The 23,995-nt window shown below is 41.6% G+C and overlaps 1 protein-coding gene across 3 annotated transcripts in view; it reads left to right on the top strand.

The window, feature by feature from the left end:
- odad2 (outer dynein arm docking complex subunit 2) overlaps nt 1–23,995 on the top strand; it is a 41,298-nt gene that overhangs the window by 11,354 nt on the left and 5,949 nt on the right. The window contains exons 10-20 of one of the 3 annotated variants that reach the window (XM_079661114.1): nt 961–1,114; nt 8,602–8,748; nt 9,076–9,285; nt 10,726–10,959; nt 11,685–11,795; nt 11,898–12,052; nt 16,668–16,848; nt 16,941–17,002; nt 19,361–19,475; nt 22,353–22,541; nt 22,750–22,971. In XM_079661114.1, the coding sequence (XP_079517240.1) occupies nt 961–1,114; nt 8,602–8,748; nt 9,076–9,285; nt 10,726–10,959; nt 11,685–11,795; nt 11,898–12,052; nt 16,668–16,848; nt 16,941–17,002; nt 19,361–19,475; nt 22,353–22,541; nt 22,750–22,971 (1,780 nt within the window). Of the gene's footprint in view, nt 1–960; nt 1,115–8,601; nt 8,749–9,075; nt 9,286–10,725; nt 10,960–11,684; nt 11,796–11,897; nt 12,053–16,667; nt 16,849–16,940; nt 17,003–18,521; nt 18,665–19,360; nt 19,477–22,352; nt 22,542–22,749; nt 22,972–23,995 lie in introns of those variants that run through there. The other 2 variants (XR_013804324.1, XM_079661115.1) reach the window with 2 other exon arrangements.

The following is a 23,995-nucleotide window of genomic DNA, read 5'->3' as shown; positions in this document are numbered from 1 at the left end:
AGAGTATTTTTACAATTTAGTATTGCCCCTTTAAGTCGGTGCCAGTTGAAGAATAATCCGCTTAGCACTTGTATTATGACTGCCACCTTTTAGTCAGTTTTAGACTTTAAAATGCATATTGATAGGTTTTGCATATTGTATATGATTGTTGTATTTCATGCCGGTGCACTGAAACATTTCCTTTTTATGCAAATGAAATAAATAAAGTAACCTGAACTGAATGTGAAGTATCAAATAAAGGCTTTTTCTTCCTCTGTTTCTTGGCAGCTAGACCTCCTCAGCTCTTTGCCAATGCATATAGACTGCTAGCATCATAAATTGTCACTCGCCACTGTTCACTGATAGCATTATTGCTCATCAGGTAGTGTACTGTACATGCTATGATCTCCCCAGGGTGCATTCAATCATTCCTGAATGTCCACGCACCGGGGGCGTGCGTAGGCGTGGCAGCTTCTTGAAGGTTCGCTGTTTATCATGTTGCTTCCTGGAAAACGCTCCCTCCAATCTGCTCCCCTGGAAATGCCATTTGTACGTACATGGGAACCGTTCCTCCATTTGAATATGTACCAAATTTCATTGCTCCGCTGTGCCCCATTTTCATGATGAAGTTATCCAAGTGACCGGAGCAACTTCAAAAAGCCATCTGCATTTCTGTTTGCATCAATAGCCTTGCAGGAGTCTTCCCTCTGTATATGATGATGACGACTCCAGCCCTCCCCTGACATTAATCCAATCCTTATTCTCCTGCTGCTTAGATTCTGAGGAAGTTCAAACTTGACACTTGTATTTCAAATTCCTTAATGTGTCTCCTTGTGTGGGATGACCGTGCTGTTTTATCCATTTATGAAGCCGGAAAAGAGATATTCCATCCCTTTGTCTGGCTATTGTATTGTCTGGTTACACTATCCCGCACTTTTGTACGTTGTTATCTGAATGTGTACTGTTTTTTTCTTTGTTCAGTAAGACCCCAGCAGGATCAATGCCATTGGACGCTTTCAGTGAGAGTTCATCTGAGAGTGAGGAGGAGGAGGAGCAGCCGGAGCGCCGTCAGGAGAGTAACACAGACCTGCCTTCTGAATATTGGCAGATCCAGAAACTGGTGAAGTACCTCAAGGTATGTTACCTGGCACACTACCGTCTCCTCACTCCGAGAGGGATTTCAAATCCTAAAATAGCGATTTGTACAGAGAGCTGTACTCCTGCAGGCTAAGGCCGGCTTTAACTAGCAGGAAATAATAAAGTCAATGCTCCTTTCCTGTCATCTGTTCAAGAATGTTGATGCTGTCCTGAGTCGGTATTCAAATGTCAAAAACCGCGTGGAAAATAGACATTAAATCGTGGAAGTGCAGGAAAACTTAGTATCACGAAAAAGGTAATTTTCCAATCCCACCTGTCTGTTTTGCCTGATTCATATCAAAAAAATATAGGGATGTCAGATGAAATATATATATTTGAAGCAGCACTTTTGAAGGAAGATGCTTCTTGAAGTGGTTGGCTCATCTCATGGATTCGTGGTTTCTGACACAGGCCCGTTTGGTTGCACGTGTGAGTCGATGCACAGGGGGAAAGAGCTGTCTAACGGCAGCAGCTGTACGCACTGTTTGCCCACACCGCAGAAGCATAAAAATGAAGCGCGCCTGTGATAGGTCTGACAGGGCATATGGTGAATATTAAAGTGTCAAAACATGGAAAGAAAAGAGTATAGAAACGCCACTGAGCCAGTTGACTTCACATTTTACCGTAGCTCTCTCCCATTATCTATTTATCTGGACATTATCATTCAGACAGATTATATTAAAACAGACTGTGTTGACTTTATTTTGACAGGAATCCGTTTTTTTTGCTTCTATTTAACAGTAAAAAGACCTTAAATGCTCTTTCAAAATAATTCAGTTAATGTTATTTCAATGTGTAATAACAGTCTACATCACATATTTTTATTCAGTATAGAATTTCTTGATATGACTAACAGATTTGTGTTCTGCGGCTTGAATAAGATCGTTCACTTTTATAGAAAACACTGCTTGATATTTTTAGCTTAGCAAAATAGGATATAAAGGAAATTCCCACTCCATTCCAGAGAGGAACAAAAAAAAAATTGTAAATGATTGGAAAGAGGGAAACTCAGATATATAAAAACCTCACTGGTTTTTGCATATTCCTTACTTTTCAGCGTTGTGGCGTCAGCTTTAGGTGCGTGCGTGCGCGTGTGTGTGTGTGTGTGTGTGTGTGTGTGTGTGTGTGTGTGTGTGTGTGTGTGTGTGTGTGTGTGTGTGTGTGTGTGTGTGTGTGTGTGTGTGTGTGTGTGTGTGTGTGTGTGTGTGTGTGTGTGTGTGTGTGTGTGTGTGTGTGTGTGTGTGTGTGTGTGTGTGTGTGTGTGTGTGTGTGTGTGTGTTCATGCTTCAACAACATGCACCACTGCAATAACCAACATGTCCCAGCTTTCTATCTGTCTGGAAACCACACAGCACAGTTATTTATGGGGTTTTATCCAGTAGTCATTTTATAATATCATTACCATCAGACGCTGAAACTTGCCATGAGCCAAGTTAAATATCTGTTTTATTTTAGGAGGAGTTATTCCCCCCCCCCCCCCCCCCCCCTCTCCCTCGCACTATAGACAGCCGTTTGTACTCTAGGAAGTTTAACACTTTCATAAAGCGACACATGCATGTTCTGTTTTGTGTTTTAATGATATTTATGTAGGAATATTTGCCCCGGGATCCGATGTGTTTGTTTTTATACTTGTATGACTGGAGACCTGTGCCTGTAAAATTGTTACATGGTCTCTCACCAAACCCTGCATGCAGATTTGTGTCTCTGGGGATTATATTTGTGTTTTTTACAGGTCTGTAACATACTTCTTCACCTTCTTATTTAAGTTTACAAACAACCATTTATAAAAAAGACTTTATATTAAAAAAATATATATTTTAAACGCTGTTTTCTGTACTGTAGTTGTACAAAGAACATCCAGTATGGCCTTCAGTAGACCAAGCTAAATAACAACTTCGTTTAAAAGAACAAGATGTTTTTTCGCGAGTCAGGACTGAAGATTGTTATTCAAGCAATTAAGGCACAACATGTCATTTGAGTATTTTATTTCAGTTTAGATAAATACAAAATTCTCCAGCTGCTATCAGTTAGGTTACCCTGTGGCTTAAAAATAAATACATTTTCATGTTCTGACGGACGTAAATATTGTGTCCTTTACACAATGTGTTACTTGTTACCTGGTAATTCCAAAATTGAGTGTTGTAAACATTTTTGTAATTTAATTTGTACAATAATCCTAATTTCTTCCTCTTTGTTTTACTGAGCATATGGCTTTTTGAGCAGTCCCAATGAAATAATTCACCAGACTTCTCTTAAACAGTGTCACTGTTAGTGCAGACTTTCCCCATTGCTTTGACATTGTGTGTAAATCTCACTATAAATGTACAAATTCTGCAGATTAACAAGCTGATCCTGGACCCTGACACACATGGTATTGTGTTCAGCCCTCATTAAAGTTGCTCCCCCTCTGCTGGCCAGTCATGGTACTACCGCGCTGCTCTTCTCTCATGAGAACCATATTACTAATTGCCACACTAAAACTAATCCTGCCTCCAGTGTACAAGAGCCAGTATCAGCTCATTTTCTCAGCAGAGAGGAACATACAGCTAATTATGTTCTAAGCACTTAAGCGTTTTTGATTCTTTTTTAATAACACAATTAAAACATTACATTTTTACTGCCTGTGATGCATTTACAACACAGTTTACTCACAAGAACAGCAATCATTTCACTCTCATGAGCGAGGCGACTTTGCAATTGAAAGACTAGACGTTTGCTCAGCGTGCATATTTGATGACAGAGAGGCCTATTATATGATTATGTTTTATGTTATAGTAGATCCCATGTCAAATATGAAGCAAGAAACAAGCAATGATCATTAATTCTATCCTTACGGTACCTTTCCCCATAATACAGCAGGGGATTTGAGTTTGGTCTTGCCATTAGTGCAGTGAAGTTTGAAACCTCATGCATCCTCTACGGCTCGGCCTCTGCCAAGACCCGCTACTTTCAGCTACTTCTATCTTACACTGAGCTCTATGAAGCGCTGGCAGTGGCCCGAGTCCACCTGTCACCGCTCCAGCATTGCAGACACACGTATCTGAGCACTTATTCTCAATATGCACTTTTATCCCTGGTGACAGGAAGCCAAACACTCACTCATTCGCAAAATATACACAACAAAACGGCAATAAGGAAAAGGTCTCAGGTCAATAGGGTATCATTGACAGCCCCTATTAAGCCCCTTCCTGCTCCAACATGCTCACTGCGGTGATTTATAGGCTCGGGCGGGCCAGTCTGTGTCTGTTGAGTCCAGTCTGCTACCCCAGACAAGAATAAGACCTCCATTCAGCAGTGGGGAGGCATTAGCTATTTTAGTAGCCACCTGCAGTGAAGGAGGAGATGCAACGCATAAAGCATCTTTAAGTGGTTGATATTGGGTTCACCTCATGAATGGAATCTGATCCCTCTTACTGCTTTATGTCTAAACTCCTTGTTAGGCAATTTAAAGAGACAAGGCAATAGATCATTTATACAACTATCTCCTTAATCATTACTAGATGAGTTGCCATTAAACTGCTGATTAATGAATATTAAAGATATCCTAAATACCATGCTTGAAATTCCACACTCTACATGTTCTCAATGGGATGTGTAATGGTTGAGCTGAGTGTACTGTAGTATCACTACTTAGGGTTATATCGGCCATCTATCATCATTTAAATATCCATTCAGCTGATAAGAAACACTTATTTTGTCTCTTCTTCTTACTTAAGTGTTGTACATCAGGATTTATATGTTGTTTTTATACACACGTGCCGCAAGTCTCTATGGAAGGCAAGCTCAATTTATCTGATCTGTCTGTCCTGACTTACTCATCTCTATTAATATTCGATAGATTGCCATGAAAGGTTGTTCAGAAATTCATTGTCCCCCGAGCAGATTGTGGTGCTCCCCTGACGATTCTTAGTTCACCACAATGAAGTGGACATCTGCGCTGAACGTCTTGACAAGTATTGGATGGATTGCTGTGAAATTTGATGCAGATATTCAAGGTTCCTAGAATGTGCATTTGAATGACTTTGGTGATTTCCTGACTCTTCCTCTAGCGCCACTACAGGTCAACATTTCCACTTTGTCGGGGAAAAGCTTGACATCTACTGGATGCTAGACACAAAATGTTGTACATTGATTCATGGTTTCCAGAGGATAAATGACTTTGCAACCCAGTCTCACGGCATTTCGCGTTATAGTCACGACATTTAGTCGATTGATTCGTGTTCACCATCACGATTTTCCCCTTTTTTTCGTGTCACACAGAACGATTTTAAAAGCAATGTATGTTTCATGCTTGCAACACGTCTTTTTGTCCGTTCGGGTCTTGGAAGACCGGAAGCTGTGGAGTTCATAAAAACATCTTCTTACTCAATATCAAGCCACGATTATTGTTTTTATTTTAAATTGTATAATGTCAGACTTTTTTTGTCGTCTGTGAGGGAAAGAAATGTGGCTCAGAGCCTCAGAATACTGAAATCTGTATTTAAAAAAAAAAAAAATTCCTTCTAATTTTGTTATTCTTTTCTAAATAACACACTGTTATTTACTCACCAATAACACACAATTATCCTTGTTTTTATTTATTTGTTTAATTCCATCATCTCTGGCTTTTTTGGCGTCCGTCAGGAACTGAATGTCAATATATATTTTGAGCATCATTGCGATACTGATTACCCAAGATCCTCAGCTATGGTTTAAGCTCCCTGATTGGATGTTTCAGCCGCAATGCATGTAGGGATACGGTGTTAATGCGATATGAAATCCGAAAAACCTTTTTTTTTGAAAGAAAATAATACTTTATTCCGAGTGTTCTTACTTTTCTCTTTGAAAGTCATCAAATAACGGAATTGTAATACACTGTTCAGCTGCATTACATATTACAGAACCCCACAGCTTCCGGTCTTCCAAGACCCGAATGGACAAAAAGACGTGCTGCAGGCACGAAACATACTACCAAAAAAAATACATTGCTTTAAAAATCGTTCTGTGACACGAAAAAAAGGGGGAAATCGTGTTGGTGAACACGAATCAATAGATTAAATGTCGTGACTATAACACGAAATGCCGTGAGACTGGGTTGGACTTTAGTGATCCTCCAACCTTTCCTGAAGAGCCACCAAGAGGCTGAGTGAAATATCACAAATGTACTTACTTTTCAATGGATTGCTATCAAATGCAGTAATAATGTGGACATTCGTGTTCCCCAGAGGATGAATCCTGCTGACTTTGGTAATCCCTAGACTACTATTCTAACTCCATGACCAGGCCAATGTCCACTTGTCCTTGACTGTCGTTTTTTCAATGATTCCTGCTAAACTAACCACATTCCCGTTAGCCTTAGCTGTACTTGTGTTCAGTGCAGCAACCATTGAAAATGGAGAACCTTGTAAGAATGACTTGCTAAACACGTGGATATTAACATGTGTCCATAATGTGCAATTGAGCAAGTTGATAATAGCGTTTAGCTTAATGCAACGCTATGCCTAAGTACAAGCTAACATAGCTGCTAGCAAGGTTGTGGAATCTCAAAAGGTGGAAGCTAACCTGGGTTTAAAGAGAAGGCCTTTTAAGTTTTCAAGGACTATTTAAAATACATCGCAGGTTATGTTTCCTTATAACCTATAGAGGTTTTTAACTCGGTATGAGTATTGATTATGGCAATGCCAAGCCTGTAGGTTATGGAACACAGTATCGATGCAAAGCACAGCTATTTAACTGCTTTTTGAATTTATTGTTCAAAGGTGGAATAGTGGTTGAATTGGTTCCACTATGAGCATCTGCTCGTCATGCTCATAGAGTCAAAGATCTTTCATCATAAAAGATTGTCAGATGTTGTCAGTGTTTTAAAGAATGTCGACAATACTTCAAGACCAAAGCTAACGAAAATGAAAGCACATGATCTGTTTTCTGTTCTCCCTGCTATCACTCCTAAACATAGCATTCGTGTTGTTTTTACAATGTATGAACCTTGCCTGCTAAATCCTTTGAAGAATGAGAATGCAGGAGACAAAGGAAGCCGTAGAGCCACTGCTGTTAATGGGCAAATGGTTCACATTTAGGCTTGCATCATGATATGGAGAACACATGTGGCCGTTATCCTGCTGTGTCAGAGCACCGCTTTGTGAGGGAGATATGATCAAACACCACTTGATTCTCTGGTATATGCCTATAGTGATGAGCCCGCCCCTCCAAAAGCGGCATGAAACACATTACTGCTCGTGCATTCTATATAGTGATGGGCTATTTTCTACTCATAGCTGATAGCAGGACAAGCTACATTCTTATGTTCAGTTGAAATTATCTATGTAGGACGGTGCTGACGTCTTAAATTGTTCGCAAAGTGTGCAACTAATAAAGGACCTTCAAACTTGGAACGGTAGAGGCGGCCTTGAATCCAGTAGATGAGAATTCTATGTGTATCACATTCAAACCACAGCGAAAAATTGAATCATATTTGATTGTTCACTCGCCAGCAGATTTTGGACTAGATCTCAGTGTCACATATCAAAGCCATGTTGCAGGTCTAGTGTTACAGCAGCTAACTGTTGCCTTTGCGTGCCACAAGCTTCTGTTTTATCTGACTACCGATTTCCCCCCCTGTTTCATGATTAAAACCATTGCATGTCAACAAAGATTGTTACGCAACTCCTTATGATGCAGACTAAATATGGCAAGAAAAAAACATCATTGCTGCCTGCAGTTGAAACATCTCATAGAACCAACTGGAGGTTTAAGTGCCATCAACATCGGCCCATCTAGGACATTATGTTGATTTGTCCATTTGGAGCCGAAAGAATAGAATTTGGTCACTAAATTTAGTAGAAAACAGTCAAATAAGAAAGACTCTGCCACAGTTGAGGATTTGACCAGCCACACATGCACATTTTTTAATCTATTCATTTTTTGTGAACATATTTTAGCTAAGTTCCTATCAAACGTAATCAGTGTTTGGCCCCCATGTGTGTTTAGGGGCTTGAATTTAAATCAAAGAGCAGATTTCCCCACCTCGAGGCACTTGTTGACTCAGTAGTGTTGTAGCTACCAAGTTACTAATCGCTGTGGCGCAGGTCTAAAATGATATGTGTGTGTATAGCAACTGTCAAAACATTTTCTACTCTTGATATGGTAACTCACAAGTTTTAGCGCTAATAGTGTAATTTTTCATCCTCGGGGCAATGTCTAAGGTTTTCTGAGCTTGGCACTGTTGTCGTAGCTTAGCGCTCTGTTAGCAGATAATTTCTCTCCTACAGTGTTTATCGCCACAAAGCTTAACACTTACCAGGCTGTGGTATAAACAAAACAACCCCAAGCAGGAGTGGTATTATCAGAGGAAACAACAGAGGGAGAGTGAGCGTGGGGGAAAGTAGGGAGATTAGTGTCCTCCTCCCTTTTTCCAAGTGTCTGCTTAATGTTTAATTCTCTCCTCCTCTCTTTCATTATGTCTTCTTTTTTTCTTTCATTGACTCGTGTTGGGCATTATTATTTCAGGGAGGCGACCAGACGGCCACTGTTCTCACTCTGTGCGCCATGATGGACTTTAATTTGATGCAGGAGACGTGCCAACTGGCCATCCGGGACGTAGGTGGCCTTGAAGTCCTCATTAACTTGCTGGATACAGATGAAGTCAAATGCAAAGTAAGCAGAGCTGGACCTGGATGGCCTGCGGGCAAAAACCGAGCCGGCCGTGTGTGCCAGCCTGTGTTTTAGTAACAAAAACCGAGTGCTGGGTAGAGAGCGTGCCTTTAAAGACACGGGGTAGCAATCATTCTCCAGTTTGCCTAATGACTTGTGTGTGCTTTTTGACCTGATTTGATTACGTCTTTTGTCATGACTATTCTAATTTGTGTTGCTAGTAGCTTTATGTTCTTTTAGCACACAAGGAGGCCTTACATTAGCATAGACACAACCATTTATTTTCCATCAAATATCTTTTTGGGTTGGTTTTATTGTGTGTGTTTTTAGATTGGCTCCCTTAAAATCCTGAGGAAGATAAGTCACAACGTGCAAATCCGTCGAGCCATTGTAGACATGGGAGGCCTGCAGAGCATCGTGAGGATTCTGGACTCCCCAGTGAAGGACCTCAAGGCCTTGGCAGCCGAGACCATCTCTAACGTGGCCAGGTTCCGACGAGCAAGGAGAACCGTCAGGCAGTATGGCGGTATCAAAAAACTGGTGAGTATGAACAAGAAGCAACGTTCATTCAAGTTGGTGTAAATAGTATAACCAATCTTTGTAATGGCAATGTAAAAAGAAGGCTGAATATCAGAGCCTGGTATTGGTTAATGAATATAAGATTTTCCAATAAAACCATTTGTCTGTTTCAACTATTTTGTAACTTAGTGCAACCATTATTTGTACCACGGCCACTATGGACCCATTGGAAAAATGGTATGGTGCATAATTGCGATGTGATCCGCATATTACCGTTTATAATTAGTTTTAGGCGTAATAAACGAATCCAGACGTGGCTTAACAAAGTGGCAGCGCTCCATTTCTTTGTACTTGTGGTCATGTTCCTTTCGCCATTCATTTTTAGCTGGATGTCACTAGTCCCATGAGTTAATCAGAGGGTGTTCCGCAGGGTGTGGGGACTGGATCCTTGATGTTTTTGAATGGTTTTGTTTAGGGCTTTCCACACTAAGGGCACTCTGTTCCTTCTGTGATCTAATAAAACCAGTATTATATTCTCACTCAAAAACTTGGGTCTTCAGGGCCATTTCAAACTTATTTGCTGTCATTCCAAAAAATGTAGTTGCAATAAATATTTAAAAAACACCTTCCCACTAGTTTACTTGCATAAGGGCAGATTACATGGTTGTAAAAGCACTTCTGAGATTTAGTATGTGTATGCGGCTCGGAAATGGTTCTTCTTTACAATCAGATCAAATCTATGGAATCAATCTAAACTAAACTAAACTATGTTCTAAATCAAAGCAGATTAATCCTCAATGTATGCCCTCTTCACACTGTACGCACCCACCCAGGCTTTTAAAACCAGCAGAACGGTGCTGTGGTACAACAGATAGAATGTCCCCTACATCCTCTGACCTGCATTCATGTTTGTTGACAGAGGGACCTGTGATTAAAGCCTCCATGCCTTGTATATTTTCCCCAGCCCCAAATCGGATGTTCTCATGTGCAAGTCACTCACGAAGGCAGATTAATTTCACGCTATGCTATGAGACCACCTTTGAACTGCGCTGTGTGTAATAGCTTTGCCTGCTCTCTCTCACAAGCCAGGAACTATGGATTAGAACACTGAATGATGGCCATAAACCGTCACACTGGGCTTTTCAGGCCTAACATCAACATCAATCCTGACAGTTTTCCACTCCTAACAGTCTGGCTTTTTCATCTTTGCAGACCCAGTAGTAATAGAATTTTAATTACACCCTTAATCACAGCCAACAACTTGCTATTCTCATCTGGACCCATCCATTATCACTCCAACCATGCAGCAAAACTTCTCAGAGTCCTTGAATTTATGACAAGTTCACAGAGTTTGTATAAATGTGTGAGTCTGGAGTTTTTTTGCTTTGAGACGTGCGGTCTGGATGTTTGTTCGCACACATTTTTATGTTTGTGTTTATCCTCCCTCTTCTCTCCGCTCAGGTGAAGCTGCTGGACTGCGTTCCGAATTTAGCCAGCCTGAGTGCAAACCAGGAGAAGGATGTGGAGGTGGCTCGCTGCGGTGCTCTGGCACTGTGGAGCTGCAGCAAGAGCACCAAGAACAAGGAGGCCATCCGGAAGGCCGGGGGCATCCCTCTGCTGGGACGCCTGCTCAAGTCTCCACACGAGAACATGCTCATTCCTGTGGTGGGCACCCTGCAGGAGTGTGCCTCAGAGGTGAGAGGGAACAATATGCCCTTTATCGTCAAATGTGGCATACATTGTCAATTCATGATCTGTGCAATAAAAGCTAAAAGTCTCATTCTATAAGACATTTAAAATACTGTAAATAATGTTTTACTTCTATCAAAGGATCCAATGAAAGGCCTAAAGTAACAATGAATGTTCCTACCACCAAGTACTCTTTCTTCCTATTTACCACAGAGATGAATAAACCTATTCAAAACACATCAATGAGCCACACTTGCACCTTAATTACAATGGAAACACTCACCAGAACACCACATTGTTTATTGTTATTTGCCCGAAATGAGCTCCAAATACACTTTTTATTACAGTTTGAGTATGCAGAGTGAACTTCAGAGTGAACTTCTGCGTACTCAGTGAAGCATTTGTTTCTTTAGAAGGGGCGATGTGTTTTGAGGCCAACTAACTAAAACACCTTTACAATGTACTGTAGAGATTGACAAGCCTGACATTTGTAGAAAATACCAAAAGTGATAGGATAGTGCAAGCTTTACCTTTACACTATGTGATTTCAGCAGGGTGTGTAAGGATGTAAAAAACACATGTTTAACATAAATTTTAGGGTAGAAATGAAAGACACTATACTGTACTTGTCATGTGAAACTAAGAAACAATATTATAAACATAAAGAAACATAATACCAGTAAATATATAAAATACCTACTGATAAGCCAATGTTGTTCATGTCACTACAGGAAAGCTACAGGATTGCCATTCAGACCGAAGGCATGATCAAGGATTTGGTTAAAAACCTAAGCAGTGACAATGATGAGCTCCAAATGCATTGTGCCAGTGCAATCTTCAAGGTAACATTCATTTCATGAACAAATGTGAGAAAATGGCACTTAGTAAAAAACATTTTTCCTATACTTCCTGAAGATCTTGACCATCTCTTTTACTCTATGCAGTGTGCAGAAGGCAAACAAACTCGTGACCTGGTACGTGAGTACAAAGGTCTGCAGCCGCTGGCCTCTCTGCTGAGCAAGGCGTCCAACAAGCAGCTGCTGGCCGCCGCCACCGGAGCCATCTGGAAGTGTTCCATCAGCATGGAGAATGTGGCTAAGTACGCATGGACTCTGGGTCTTACCTTATTACCTCTCATTACCTCACATGCCCATTAACACACGCATTTAACATACCAGAGATACAGAAACACATTGCGGCTATATATTTTGGGATGTGTTTGTAATTAGTTGTAACAGATTAGTATGATTTTGATAAATCAATCATAGGAGCAACAATCTAATGAGCCTCATTTTAAAGGGGATTAATAGTAATTGGTAATTTCACGCATGTGTGCTCATAACTTCTGGAAAATATGTTTCTTGAGATAATGTGGTTACAGTATGTGAAAACAGAACACCAATAGGGTATCAACCAACTTGCGTGCATTACTCGTCGCCATGCCATCAGCACATATGTTTTTTTATACTTTTACGGCGGTGCTGTTATTCATTCACGACTAGCTGTATCACTTTTTCCACTCTGATGCTTTTATCATATCTCCATTTCCTTTACAATTGCATCTGGTTGAAGTGATTACTTGCATAAATGTAAAGTTTTTCTACGGATTCTATTTGCTCTGATCTTTTATGTGAGTGTTTGCTGCTAGAATTCAGTCTTTCCCATCGTTAACGAAGGCTCAAGCCGATGTGTTGATTTGATAGACTTCGGTGATGTGTTATTCTAAGCCTGTGAATATTAAAGGCATCGGCCTCGGAGTTTCTAATGTCAGAAGGCTGACAGAGCCTTTAATCATTTTTCATGTCAGGCTGGGGTTTATTTAAGTGTCATTCAGCCTGGTTCCTTCAGCAGTGACATTTGTGGAATGGTTTTTGACTTGTATTTAAGTGTCAGATGATTTTTAAATCCCTCATTTTCCCTCTAAAATAAATAATTCCTTGAGACCGCATCTTGGCCCTATACATTCCCACTAATGCTCCCTTGAAAGAATCATTTAATGTATTTATTTTCTTATTCTGTGTTAGGCTGGCTACATAATATATAACCCCATTGCATATATGTAATACCTTTGTAATGTTTTCATTCATTCAAAACACATGCTCTCCATTGTAGGCAAGCAACTGGTAATTGATGATTCTACGATAAAGAGTATTCTTCAATTGTAAGGCTTTGCGCTGAGGTGAGATGATGTGAAAAAAGGCTTTTTCTTCCGACCAAGAAGTAGTTCAAATTGCAGTGAACCTCTAAAAATAACAAGAAAAGGGACCAGTAGCACTCACAAAGATCTATCTTCACTTCATATATCATATCTGACAGAATGATATCCTACATTTAAAGTTTGAGTGAAATCCTCCCAACTGGAACTGAGTGTCTGCTGCCACATCGAGTTAAATGAAGATTTCTTTACAGGAGTGGAGGCATGACAATAACATTCCTCTGAAGCAAGATGGAAGGATCCCTGTCTCTTTAACCCACGCCATGCATGAACAAAAAAACCTTTGGGGAATTTATTTGATTTAAATAAAGATAGTGACCTTACTTTTGCTTTGTTCATTTAACAAACAAATCTCTTAAAACAATAGAAAAATGGACATAGTTTGGAAAGCCTGGCGCTTGTGTGAACTCCACAGACCATGAGTAATGTGGTAGCTTTAATAAACTCACTGCCAGGACAGGCCCTCTGCCATATGTAATTACCTGTCACACTGTTGCCATGTTAAATACTTATATTACTACTGATAATAACAATAATAGAAATAATTATGATAAGACCATTAATCACACGTAAACCACATTTAGTGACACTTCATTTACAACACTTTGAGGGCCCTCTCTACATTTAACAAACAGAGTGCCATCATTTTGTGGTTTCTTCCCCGTGTGTGTTATGTTTTATTTTGGACGCTGTGGGCTCTTGGGTGTGAATGAAGGTGAAATGTGGCCACCTCCTCAGGAAGAAAGCAGCGTGATGCACAGCCAATGTTTTAAATGCACACTTGAATGTGTAAGTGGATCTGTTTTTTCATACTCTCCCAGGCTTATTTGAATCACTTAAAAAAGTCTAGGTCAGGCCAAAGCTTGGAATACAGTGACCGAGTCATTACTGTCAAAAAGGAAAGGCTGCTAATGTAACAGGGTTTCAGGGGCATGTGCTCATTTCAGAATCAATCATGGGCTGAGTGGTGTAAAGAAACGAAAATCATTTTGGAATACATTTTTGCTCCATCAATATTGACAGGCAGGGAGGGGTTACTCTCTCTCTCTTTTCTTTCATTAAGTGCATGGTCAAATAAAACAAACCCTTTGGCCCATTGCAAACAACATTTCTTTTATGTGACTGGTGATTTGCGCGGTCTGGACAGCATAAAGGTCCGGGGACCTCCACTTAAGACAAGTAGCTTGTGTAAGCCATTTCGCTGATTAATGATGCATCAAAATGAGAGATGATTGATGCCCCAGAAATGTAATGACATTCATAGCTTAAGTGTTTATTTAAAGACCACATTACTGTGTGTTTTTTTGAGACGGCTGTACCTTGTCCAAGCTTATATTTACTATGGAAATACCTTTGTAAAAGCACTTCTTGGAAAGATATTTTGTTTGGATATATGAACGCATCGATATGAAGTCCCCTGAGCCTGTATACTGAAGTGTTATGGACACACAAACAAGCTGTAAAAAGCCCTTAACAAAAGAGTGAGTGAATACCCTGTAATGGAAAGTCACCACTGCCAAGTCTCTCTGTATTTGCCAGCACAGTAATGTTGAGGGTCAAGATTGTGGGGTTCGCTTCCAATGACTGACTACTCTGCCATCTTACCTCTGTTCCAACGCTATGATGAGCACACCATAATTGCCCTTCCAAATGATACTTCTCCTTACCTCACAAAAGTTCTGTGCTCACCCAAGTCACTGCTTTTCCTTTTTTTCTTTTTAAATGAGATAGATCAATCTATCTGCTCAATTTCAGGTTAAAGGAGCCAGTTCTTTTCTCTTCATAGTCTGGGTCTTTAAAATGTTTTACTTTCACTTTACCTTTAAACACTAGTGTGCGTAAAAGGCAGCATTTAGGTTTTCAGCACTTTGAAAAAGGAAAAGACAGACAATCAATCTTAGAATCTTCTACACATAAGCGCCAATGCGGTTCCTGTGTCTTCTGACAGGCTTTAATAAACGTCCCCAGTGTTTGCAGAAGAAGCAAACTCAGGTTGTCTTGTGTGATGTTGCTCTTGCCATAACGTAATTACCCCGACCGGGATTGGCTTCACAAAAATAGTCATGTCTTACTGTTCATTCATCAAAAGTTATGTCTGTGATTACGAGATAATTGTAATGCAGTCGACTGCAGATGACACTTCAGTGATGCCATTGGCAAACCATTGTTTTTCTTTATGGTGAATTTCATTGAAGTTAACTTTGGCAGCTCCGATGTTCATTAGCAGTGTTTTCCCTTGCGAGAATAGGCTGTGTGTCGTCGGCCCCTGACCAAACCCAAATGACCTTGGCCATCCACAACAGCTTAAGGACCATGATGCCAGCAACCGTAACTGTGAATAAAAACAGTCGTAGGGCTTAACTGTACATCAGAGGTTTGTTGAGGTTTTTGTGCGACCGCAGTATATCCCTTTTAAATGTTTACTGTAGTTTACCACTCTATAGCATTGGCAAACAAGGAAGAATCACAGCTAAATAGGGAGGGAGAGTTTCCAAGCCTCATCAAAGCTATGGTACGGACAAGGGACAACTGTGAGCAGTCGTGGGAAAACTGCCTGTACTGCTGGGTTACAGTAAGAGATCTATATCCATGTGGCTCAGGGCACTGTAGCCACTACTTATCACTTTAAAGTAGGGAGCCGGGAGGAAAGTACAAGCATAAACAGCTCTAGTGAGATGTTAGATGAAGACAACAAACACACCTTCAGTCAACCGCCCCTCTGAATCCCTGCCACGCTGCTGACGTACCAACTCAAACCAAGTCAAGCCAGACAACTATTGCGTGTTTAGCCACAATATTGTCCTTAGTCAGTCAATTGGCCAATCAGTCCACCACTTTGAATCTACACTTAAATATCTCAACAGTTATTGTGTAGAATGACATAGATGTTTACCAGACATTTGTGTTCCCTGGAGGATGGACAATCCCCTGACTTTTTTATCTAGCAGCATTTTTCCTTAGGGCATTTCATTGAGTGCCAACTGTGGTTGCCATTTGGGGTTTTGAGTGAAATGTCTGTTTAACTATTGATCTGATTGCCATTATATTGCTCACATGCATTAAACCACTTTTTCTCTAGCTCCAGGTATTTTTTTGTCCACTTCTTTATTTTTAAACACCGTAAAAAAAAGCGCGTTTTGTGTTTATTGCTAATTAGCCAATGCTAGCATGCTAACAGATTACGCTAAAAGGTCGACATGGTCCTTTGCGTCAGGGTCTTGCTCACCCTGTCTAGGTTTGTTTTGAAATTGTGAGCTGCTCCTTGTACATTGTCTATTAGTTAACATCAGCATGTTAGCATTGTACAAAGTAGTAGAAAAATTAAGCTATACCCTACCATCCTAATGTCAACATTTAGTCCATAGCACAGCCTCAAATACTAAAATCGCTGCAGACTCTTCTTCTTCTTTCTTATTCGTTAACATCTATCAATTATTAATACATCTAACAAATCAATGTGAATTGATTGGTTAATTCCCCTTTGTTCCACTCTTGACAGGTTTCAGGAGTACAAAGCCCTGGAGACCCTGGTTGGCCTGCTGACAGATCAGCCTGAAGAAGTTCTGGTAAATGTAGTGGGAGCTGTGGGAGAATTCGCCCGGATAGCTGCTAACAAGGCCATCATCCGCAAGTGTGGAGGCATCAAATCGCTTGTGAATCTGCTCACTGGAACTAATCAGGCATGTTGAATGATCTCTTATTGCATAATGGCCATTTTATCTTTTGACCATATTATATTGATTGATTGACTTTTTATTTGTCTTTTTTCTAGGCGCTGCTTGTGAATGTAACCAACGCAGTGGGTGCCTGTGCTACGGATATGGATAACATGGCGTAAGTGTCACCTTACATCCAACTAGCTCTTTTCCATTTATTACACTTTACACAAGGCAAACAGCCCCATGTGAGGTGTCTCTTAAAATATCATTAGTGGCTTGCTCACTGTCTTTACTCAATTACCTCCAAACCCCTATTCTTGGCCGCGTATTTATGTCAAATGTTTTGACAAGGGAATGACACCAATTACTTGATCCAAACACGGTATAATTAACCTGTCATGGGCTCATGCTTAAAGAAATCTATGTTCTTGTAATTTGTAATCATGCAGGTACTTTTCTCTTTTATCCCCAGCTTAATGACATCTTTCAGAAGCTTTGTTTATTGTACCTGCTAAGTTAAATATGGTTGTGGTGTTTTACTATAGCTTTGTGGTCTATGTCGGGACTTGAGCTGGTCACACGAACATACCTAACGCCCTTCCCTGTCCAAGAGTTCATGGCTGGGAAAAAAAAAGCGAACCACAGTCCAGAGCCGACTTTGTTCTGTTCATTTAACCTCGCCCTCGTTACTTCAGAACATTGTGGACCTTCCATCTGTGTCTCATTGCTTTTACGAGGCTGTTATGCACTACACAACACTTCTTAATTAGAACTGGACACACATACGACCTAATGTTGGAGTTTACATCGTAAGCTAGCTGTTAATGCTACCCTATGAGCCTATTACATTTGTTTGGATGAAAAAAACCAAAGGGCTCAATAAAAAGAGAATCATGTCAAAATACAGCAACCAACTGTGGTAAACTTCCCACAAGGCGAGAAGAGTTTTACGTGGTTCATCATGTTCTCCGTGTTTTCTCACGTTATGTATACAGTATTTAAGCCAGACCTTGTCATTTTTCAGCCTTCACACTCCGCTGTAAACAGAACGTTGTTATTTCAACGCCTTCTTGCATGTAGTGTATGTTTTGTGGCGATGGCTTATTTTGAGACATGTATGTGTTCAGTAGTTTGCTGAGCAATTAACATAACTCATTTTTGATTGCTTCCTGCTCCCACCAAACACTGTTTTCCAGATTCACAGTGATTAGACGGTATTTGGCTAGCTAACAAATATGATGATGCATGACACCACACAGTAAGCTACAATATTCTTGTCTGTTAACATGACTTCATTTTTTCCAAAACAAGCTCTTTTCTCTGATACCTTCTGTTGATCAGCACAATCATTCTCTCATCATGGTTCTGATGAAGCTCATCCATAACCACCGAAAGCCCAAAACAAACAACGGTCACTTTCAAGTTCCCCATGAAAAACGCATGTGTTTGTTTTCATTCTCAAGCAGTAGGCAGTGTGTGGTTGATGACACAGCACTTCCTTCGGTGAATCCTGTGTAGCTACAAGAGTGAGCACACGTTGTTTTATGCCTCCTGGGTTTGTGGTCTCCTCCTCTAAATCCATCACTGTCAGCTGTGACTTCATTGCTAATCTGTTTCATACCTGCTTCATGGGAAGACGGAGCTGTTTTGGACGATGATGTGACGCTTCACTTTTGTTTTCGGCCCGGATTTAGGAGGCCCTGCAGACTGGAATCTGATGTTATGATCCCTGCAGACTGATTTATGTGCAAACAGAAGACAGATGGCGCAGAGGACGTCCCTGATGAGTGTTCGCTCGTTGCCAGTCACGGAGATACAGTGATTAGAGAGTGTTTAAGTAATTATGACAGCATTCAATGTCCGCCTTGTTGGTGGACGCACACATGGGGAACACGTTACATGTTATTTATACCAGACAACGGGTGCACTGTGTTGTAATTCTTTGGGTTCTCAGACCCTGACTGCAGTTTTGACTACAGTCATGTATACGACATGAAATACAGTTCATGCCTAAGTAAACTTCACTCAGACCTCATGAAATATAGAGCGACCCGTCTGTGGCTCTGTTTGATTTGGAAAGAGTTCCTCTTTTTGGCTTTGGTTGAAAAACAAGCCACCAACATAAAGTGTAAGTTTGTCTCGGCTACTATTTATAAATCTATGTATGAAGCACTATATGTGCAGATGTATGTGCGTTAACCCCTGGCTCATTGAGCTTTTCCATCGAGAGGGATTTGAGCGAGCAGACAGTGGGTGGGTTTCAGTCCTGGAGAGGAACTGAGGAGGGAGGAGGGCTGAAGGCAAGTCGTGATGAAAAGCCAACTCTGAAATTGATCGATGTTTTGATCCTACTTGGCGGAAGTTGAGTTGAGCCTGCTGCAGGCCAGACTAAAACAGCCAAAGCTCTGAGAAACAAACATGATCAGGATGATCACACAATCATTCAAGCAGAAAATTACAACCAAAAAAGCAACATTTTTGGGGGCTTTCTTCCTCCCTTCTCACACTACTTCCTGTCTCTTTCTTCCAACAGAATCATCGACCAGCTTGATGGAGTCCGCCTGGTGTGGTCCCTATTGAAAAACCCCAGTGCAGAAGTGCAATCCAGCGCTGCATGGGCCCTTTGTCCTTGCATTAACAATGCAAAGGTACAGTACAGTGAAGTATATTTGTTTTTTCGGCCCCTGTCCTCTCTCTGCGAGTAAAGCACACCTAAGGCAGACGGATTATAGCCTCTGAATCAAAGAGGTCTGCAGGGTTCGTGTCGTTTCAGAATTATCCCACTCACAACACTGAAGCCCACTTATATCACCATGCTGCTATCCTAAGCTCTCCCTCCAACCTGCTGCTGCTGCTGGGAGGTTAGCGGGGGCAGAGCTGTGTCAGAGGGGGCTTACATGAACTTCGGGCTAATATGAAGCAGAGAAGCCTCCTTGGCACACTGGGATCTGTGAATTGGGAAGCAGGCAGGGAGAAAGGCTCAGTAATATCCTGTGGCATTGCTTCTGAAAATCTTGCCTCAACATGCTACCAGTTACAGAGATTCACAATCGACACACAGCATAGGGTACGAGACAAGTTCAGTGAAAGCGCTTTTCTAAAACATATTTTTTCATCAATAAATAAATACAAAACCCACAACATGGACAATAATACTTACTACACATATAGACTTAAATAAGAAAAACTACTCCGTGACACACTTGAAAATGTTTGTTGTCAAGTTGCATTATGGGTAATTTAGATAGGAAAGAGAGGACGTTAAATGAGAAAGACGACATCTCGGACTCATATGCATCGATTTAGATACTCTTTTTTTTAAACGGACCATCTTGAATCAGCATGTTTGCAGGAGTTCATGCTAAATCAGTGGGGAACTGTTCTTACACACGAGCAATATGAAAATTAGGTTCCTTTACCCTCGTCCGTCAACTCTCATTTCTGTTACACATTAGCAGGTCTTTGATCCCCTGAGCAGTCCCAACTACAAACGTAATGTTGTTCTAATAGATTATCGCAGTGATTAAGGTAAACAGCATGTCAGTGGGACAATCTGGGTTAATTTAAACAGTTGGGCCCAGGCAGGTGTCTATGGGGGTCTGGGTTTTTACTCTGGCCTAGAAGTATAGCGAAAATGATGCATGGCAACCATATGGCAGGTCTGCGGGTCCACCATTGAGCGCTAACAAAGTTTGACAATGTTTGTCTGGATGTCAGTTTGCCAATTTTGAGGGGAAATTCATGAACATGCTTTTTGGGTGATTTCTCTGGGACGGGGGCAATGACAAAGGCTGAATAGTGCTCTCGGCCCGTGGGGTTGAGGAACCTGATACAGCTGCTTCGGTGCAGCCGCTATTTAGATAAAGACCCCATGTGGTTTGTGTTAGCAGTTCCATAGTGGATTTATGAGAGAGCCGTGGTATAAATGCATCTGCTGGATGCTCCATACTGTACTGCCTCCACAGATAGATGCTCTTCCTGATGCCCACAGGTCCACAACCTAAACTCACACACCATAAGTATACTGTCAAGAGCAGTGAATCATTCAATTATCTTTATTCTCCAATCAAGGAAGTAGAACGATCCCAATCGTATGTAATGGGGTGTATAATTAATTTGCCTGGACGCAGAGGTGCATTTAGGTGCTTGATTTATTTTTCCTTGACATTATAGCCATGTATGTTATAGAAGCCTGATTGCTTCAGAGAAAAGGTCAGGGCACGCGTCTGCCATTCTGAGCTTGGCTTAGCATGAGATCACGCACAGCAGATAATGTGTTTTCTATTTCATTTCATCCTTGGGTAAGAGGAGGAGGAGAGAGTGAGAGGATAGTGAGAAAGGCCTTTCCGTGTGCAGCCTCATAATGTTGCGGTTTTCAGATCTGGGGGCCCTTCCAGGCCATGAAAGAGATTCTGGCTAGTCTATCGCAGCTGGTGGCTTGAGAGAGCTTCCTCTGTCGCAGGGACTCCCAGCCAGCCTTCATCAGTATTCCTGAGGAAAGACTTCCTGTGAGTCTGGGGGTCAGCTCCTGGCCCCGGCACCCCTCTCTCTACCCTGCACTGCACACATGGCTCATCCTCTGGCACGCCATCACAGGGCCCATACACCCTGGCCCGGCTCTCAGCTGTGGGCTCTCTGTCTGTGCACCCAGGTCTCCAAAAGTACCTCTACACTGAAACTGTAAATCATGCACTGCTTTTTGTCCGTGCTGAATTTGAAGAAATCCCTTAACTTATAGAATGAAGAACATTGCATGTAACAAATGTTCGGCCATACATCAGCTCTGGACATGCTGATTGATGTTGAAATGGACTAAAAATACGCCTGCTTTATGATTTGCATCCATAATTGTATGCTTCTGGGAACATTTCAGTTCTATTTTCAAAGCTGAACATCACAGACTCGGCCACGGTCATGTATTCTCCCATGGTTGGCGATATGGTGATTTCTGATTTTAAACAGCGGCCTGATGTGCCAAGCCATACTGCAGCCAGTGCCTCCTCCAGCTCTTCCGCTGTGGTTCCCTCAGCACGCCCCACCAGCCTGTTGGTTTGGTAGGCATTACCTCAAAAGTGGCTGAGAGTCCTGTGGTACCATCTGGTGCCATGAACTCAAACCATGAGGCCTTGTGTGTGTCTGTCTGAGGCGAGAGTTTCAAATGTCACCTCTAAGCTCTAAATTCTATGTGTCATGTTCGTTATGACAAGTAGGGGTTGACAAAGATGTCACACGTGTTGCTTTTTCGCCCAAATCCACAACACAGTTGTGCTGTAAGAGCGGTTGTTATTGTTTTTACATATATAAAGATAGGTATACTCGCTAGTTAGCACTGATGGCACTTTGAGTGTTCCCTTATGTAAATACTTTGCTTGTACTTATTCAGTGTTCTTTGTTTTTTATGCCTTTTTTTCAAATACCCCTGGCTGCCTCTCCTCTTTCCCCATTCATTACACTACCTCCCTCCTCGTCATCCCTGTTGCTCATTTTGACAGAGCCTAGGCTAATAACAGACTCTCTGACTATAGGATGCAGGGGAAATGGTGCGCTCCCTCGTCGGTGGATTGGAACTGATTGTTAATTTGCTGAAGTCAACAAACAACGAGGTGCTGGCAAGCATCTGCGCCGCCATCGCCAAAATAGCCAAAGACAAGGAGAACCTGGCAGTCCTTACGGATCACGGGGTCGTCCCGCTGCTCGCCAAGCAGACTAACACGGTAAGTGCACCCCACTACTGGAGACAAACAACAAGGTTTTACTATTCAACAACACTGCACTTACTGTCAATAAACAAAAACCCCGCTAATGAGAAAAACATAGGATTCTGCCAGGAGCCTTTTGCAGAGCTGTAGTAGAGCTTGTTATTCTGTACATTGTAAAGACTGGTCTCCGGGGGCCAATAGCATCCTGTTCTCCTGTTCGCAGACTGATGACAGGCTCCGTCGCCACCTTGCTGAGGCCATTGGTCACTGCTGCATGTGGGGCAGCAACAGGGCGTCTTTCGGTGATGCTGGCGCCGTGGCCCCCCTGGTGCGTTACCTCAAGTCAAAAGACAAGGAAGTCCACCAGAGCACGGCTATGGCCCTGTACCAGCTGTCCAAAGACCCCAACAATTGCATCACCATGCACGAGAAAGGGGTGGTCAAGGTCAGTGGTAGATGGATTCACGACTCATTACTTCTGCTTTTTTGGTAGCTTATTTTCAAAGTACTTATTTCTACTTTATTTGGTGATTTCAAGACTATATCTGGCATAATTACATTGAGGAAAATGTGCTTTGGCGTACCGTCACCCTTGTTTTAGCGATGTGTGAAAAACACTGAGTAATAAACTTTGAAAGGCTGCGACTATTTTCAGAGCCTTTGACCGACGGAGCAGAAACAAAGTGGGGTTTTATTCGACGGCGGAAACATGACTCCACTTTCTAGCCGTCATGGGAATTCAGAAAAGCAAACAGCTCAGTGTGTGCGCAGTGCCATTTCTCCGGTAGACCCTAGATGCCATTACAACACAAGTCAAAGGGCTGTAGCTGGGGGTAACTGTTGCTAAGGTCTGTTCCTGGACATCAGGGTAGAATGCAGCAGCGATATGGTTCACGCCAAAGAGTGGGGTCGGAGCTGTTCAAGGCTACAAGGGAACAATGCTTTTTTTTCCGACTCTAAAAGCTACATCCGCCAGCTTTCTTCTTCACTCCAGTTGTGTCGAGTTCTTCCAAAAAAGAAACAAGTATTGTTTTGTCTAACGTACAAGCCTGTCAGGCTTTTTCCAAGCTCCGCTCCAGAGACTGTTTATGTTTGCCTCTGACAGTGATGTGGAGATTTTATGTTAAGATTTCTCTGTAACTGATGTCTTGTCGCAGATGATAATGTTCCCATATTTCAGCATTTTGGGAAAACATTGCTATCTTATTCTATAATTCAATCATGTTTCACATAAAAATACTTTCACATGAGAAATCTTTATGTGGCCACCGTGCTCCCCCCATAACAACTGCGATATATATTATGAAGTGGTTATGCCATTGCAGCCAGAATTATTTTTCCCATGTTCATTAAATGGTGTGCTCTAGCTTCATCTGCTGTTATAGTGAATGTGGTTCAACACCAGCTATAATTGGTAGCTGGACTGAACATTGGGTGTTCCAAAACAGTTATGTCCAATTTGCAAAAGT

This window comes from Notothenia rossii (genome assembly GCF_949606895.1).
Source record: "Notothenia rossii genome assembly, chromosome: 12".
Classification (NCBI taxonomy): Eukaryota; Metazoa; Chordata; class Actinopteri; order Perciformes; family Nototheniidae; genus Notothenia; species Notothenia rossii.
This window is presented reverse-complemented; position numbering and strand designations above follow the sequence as displayed.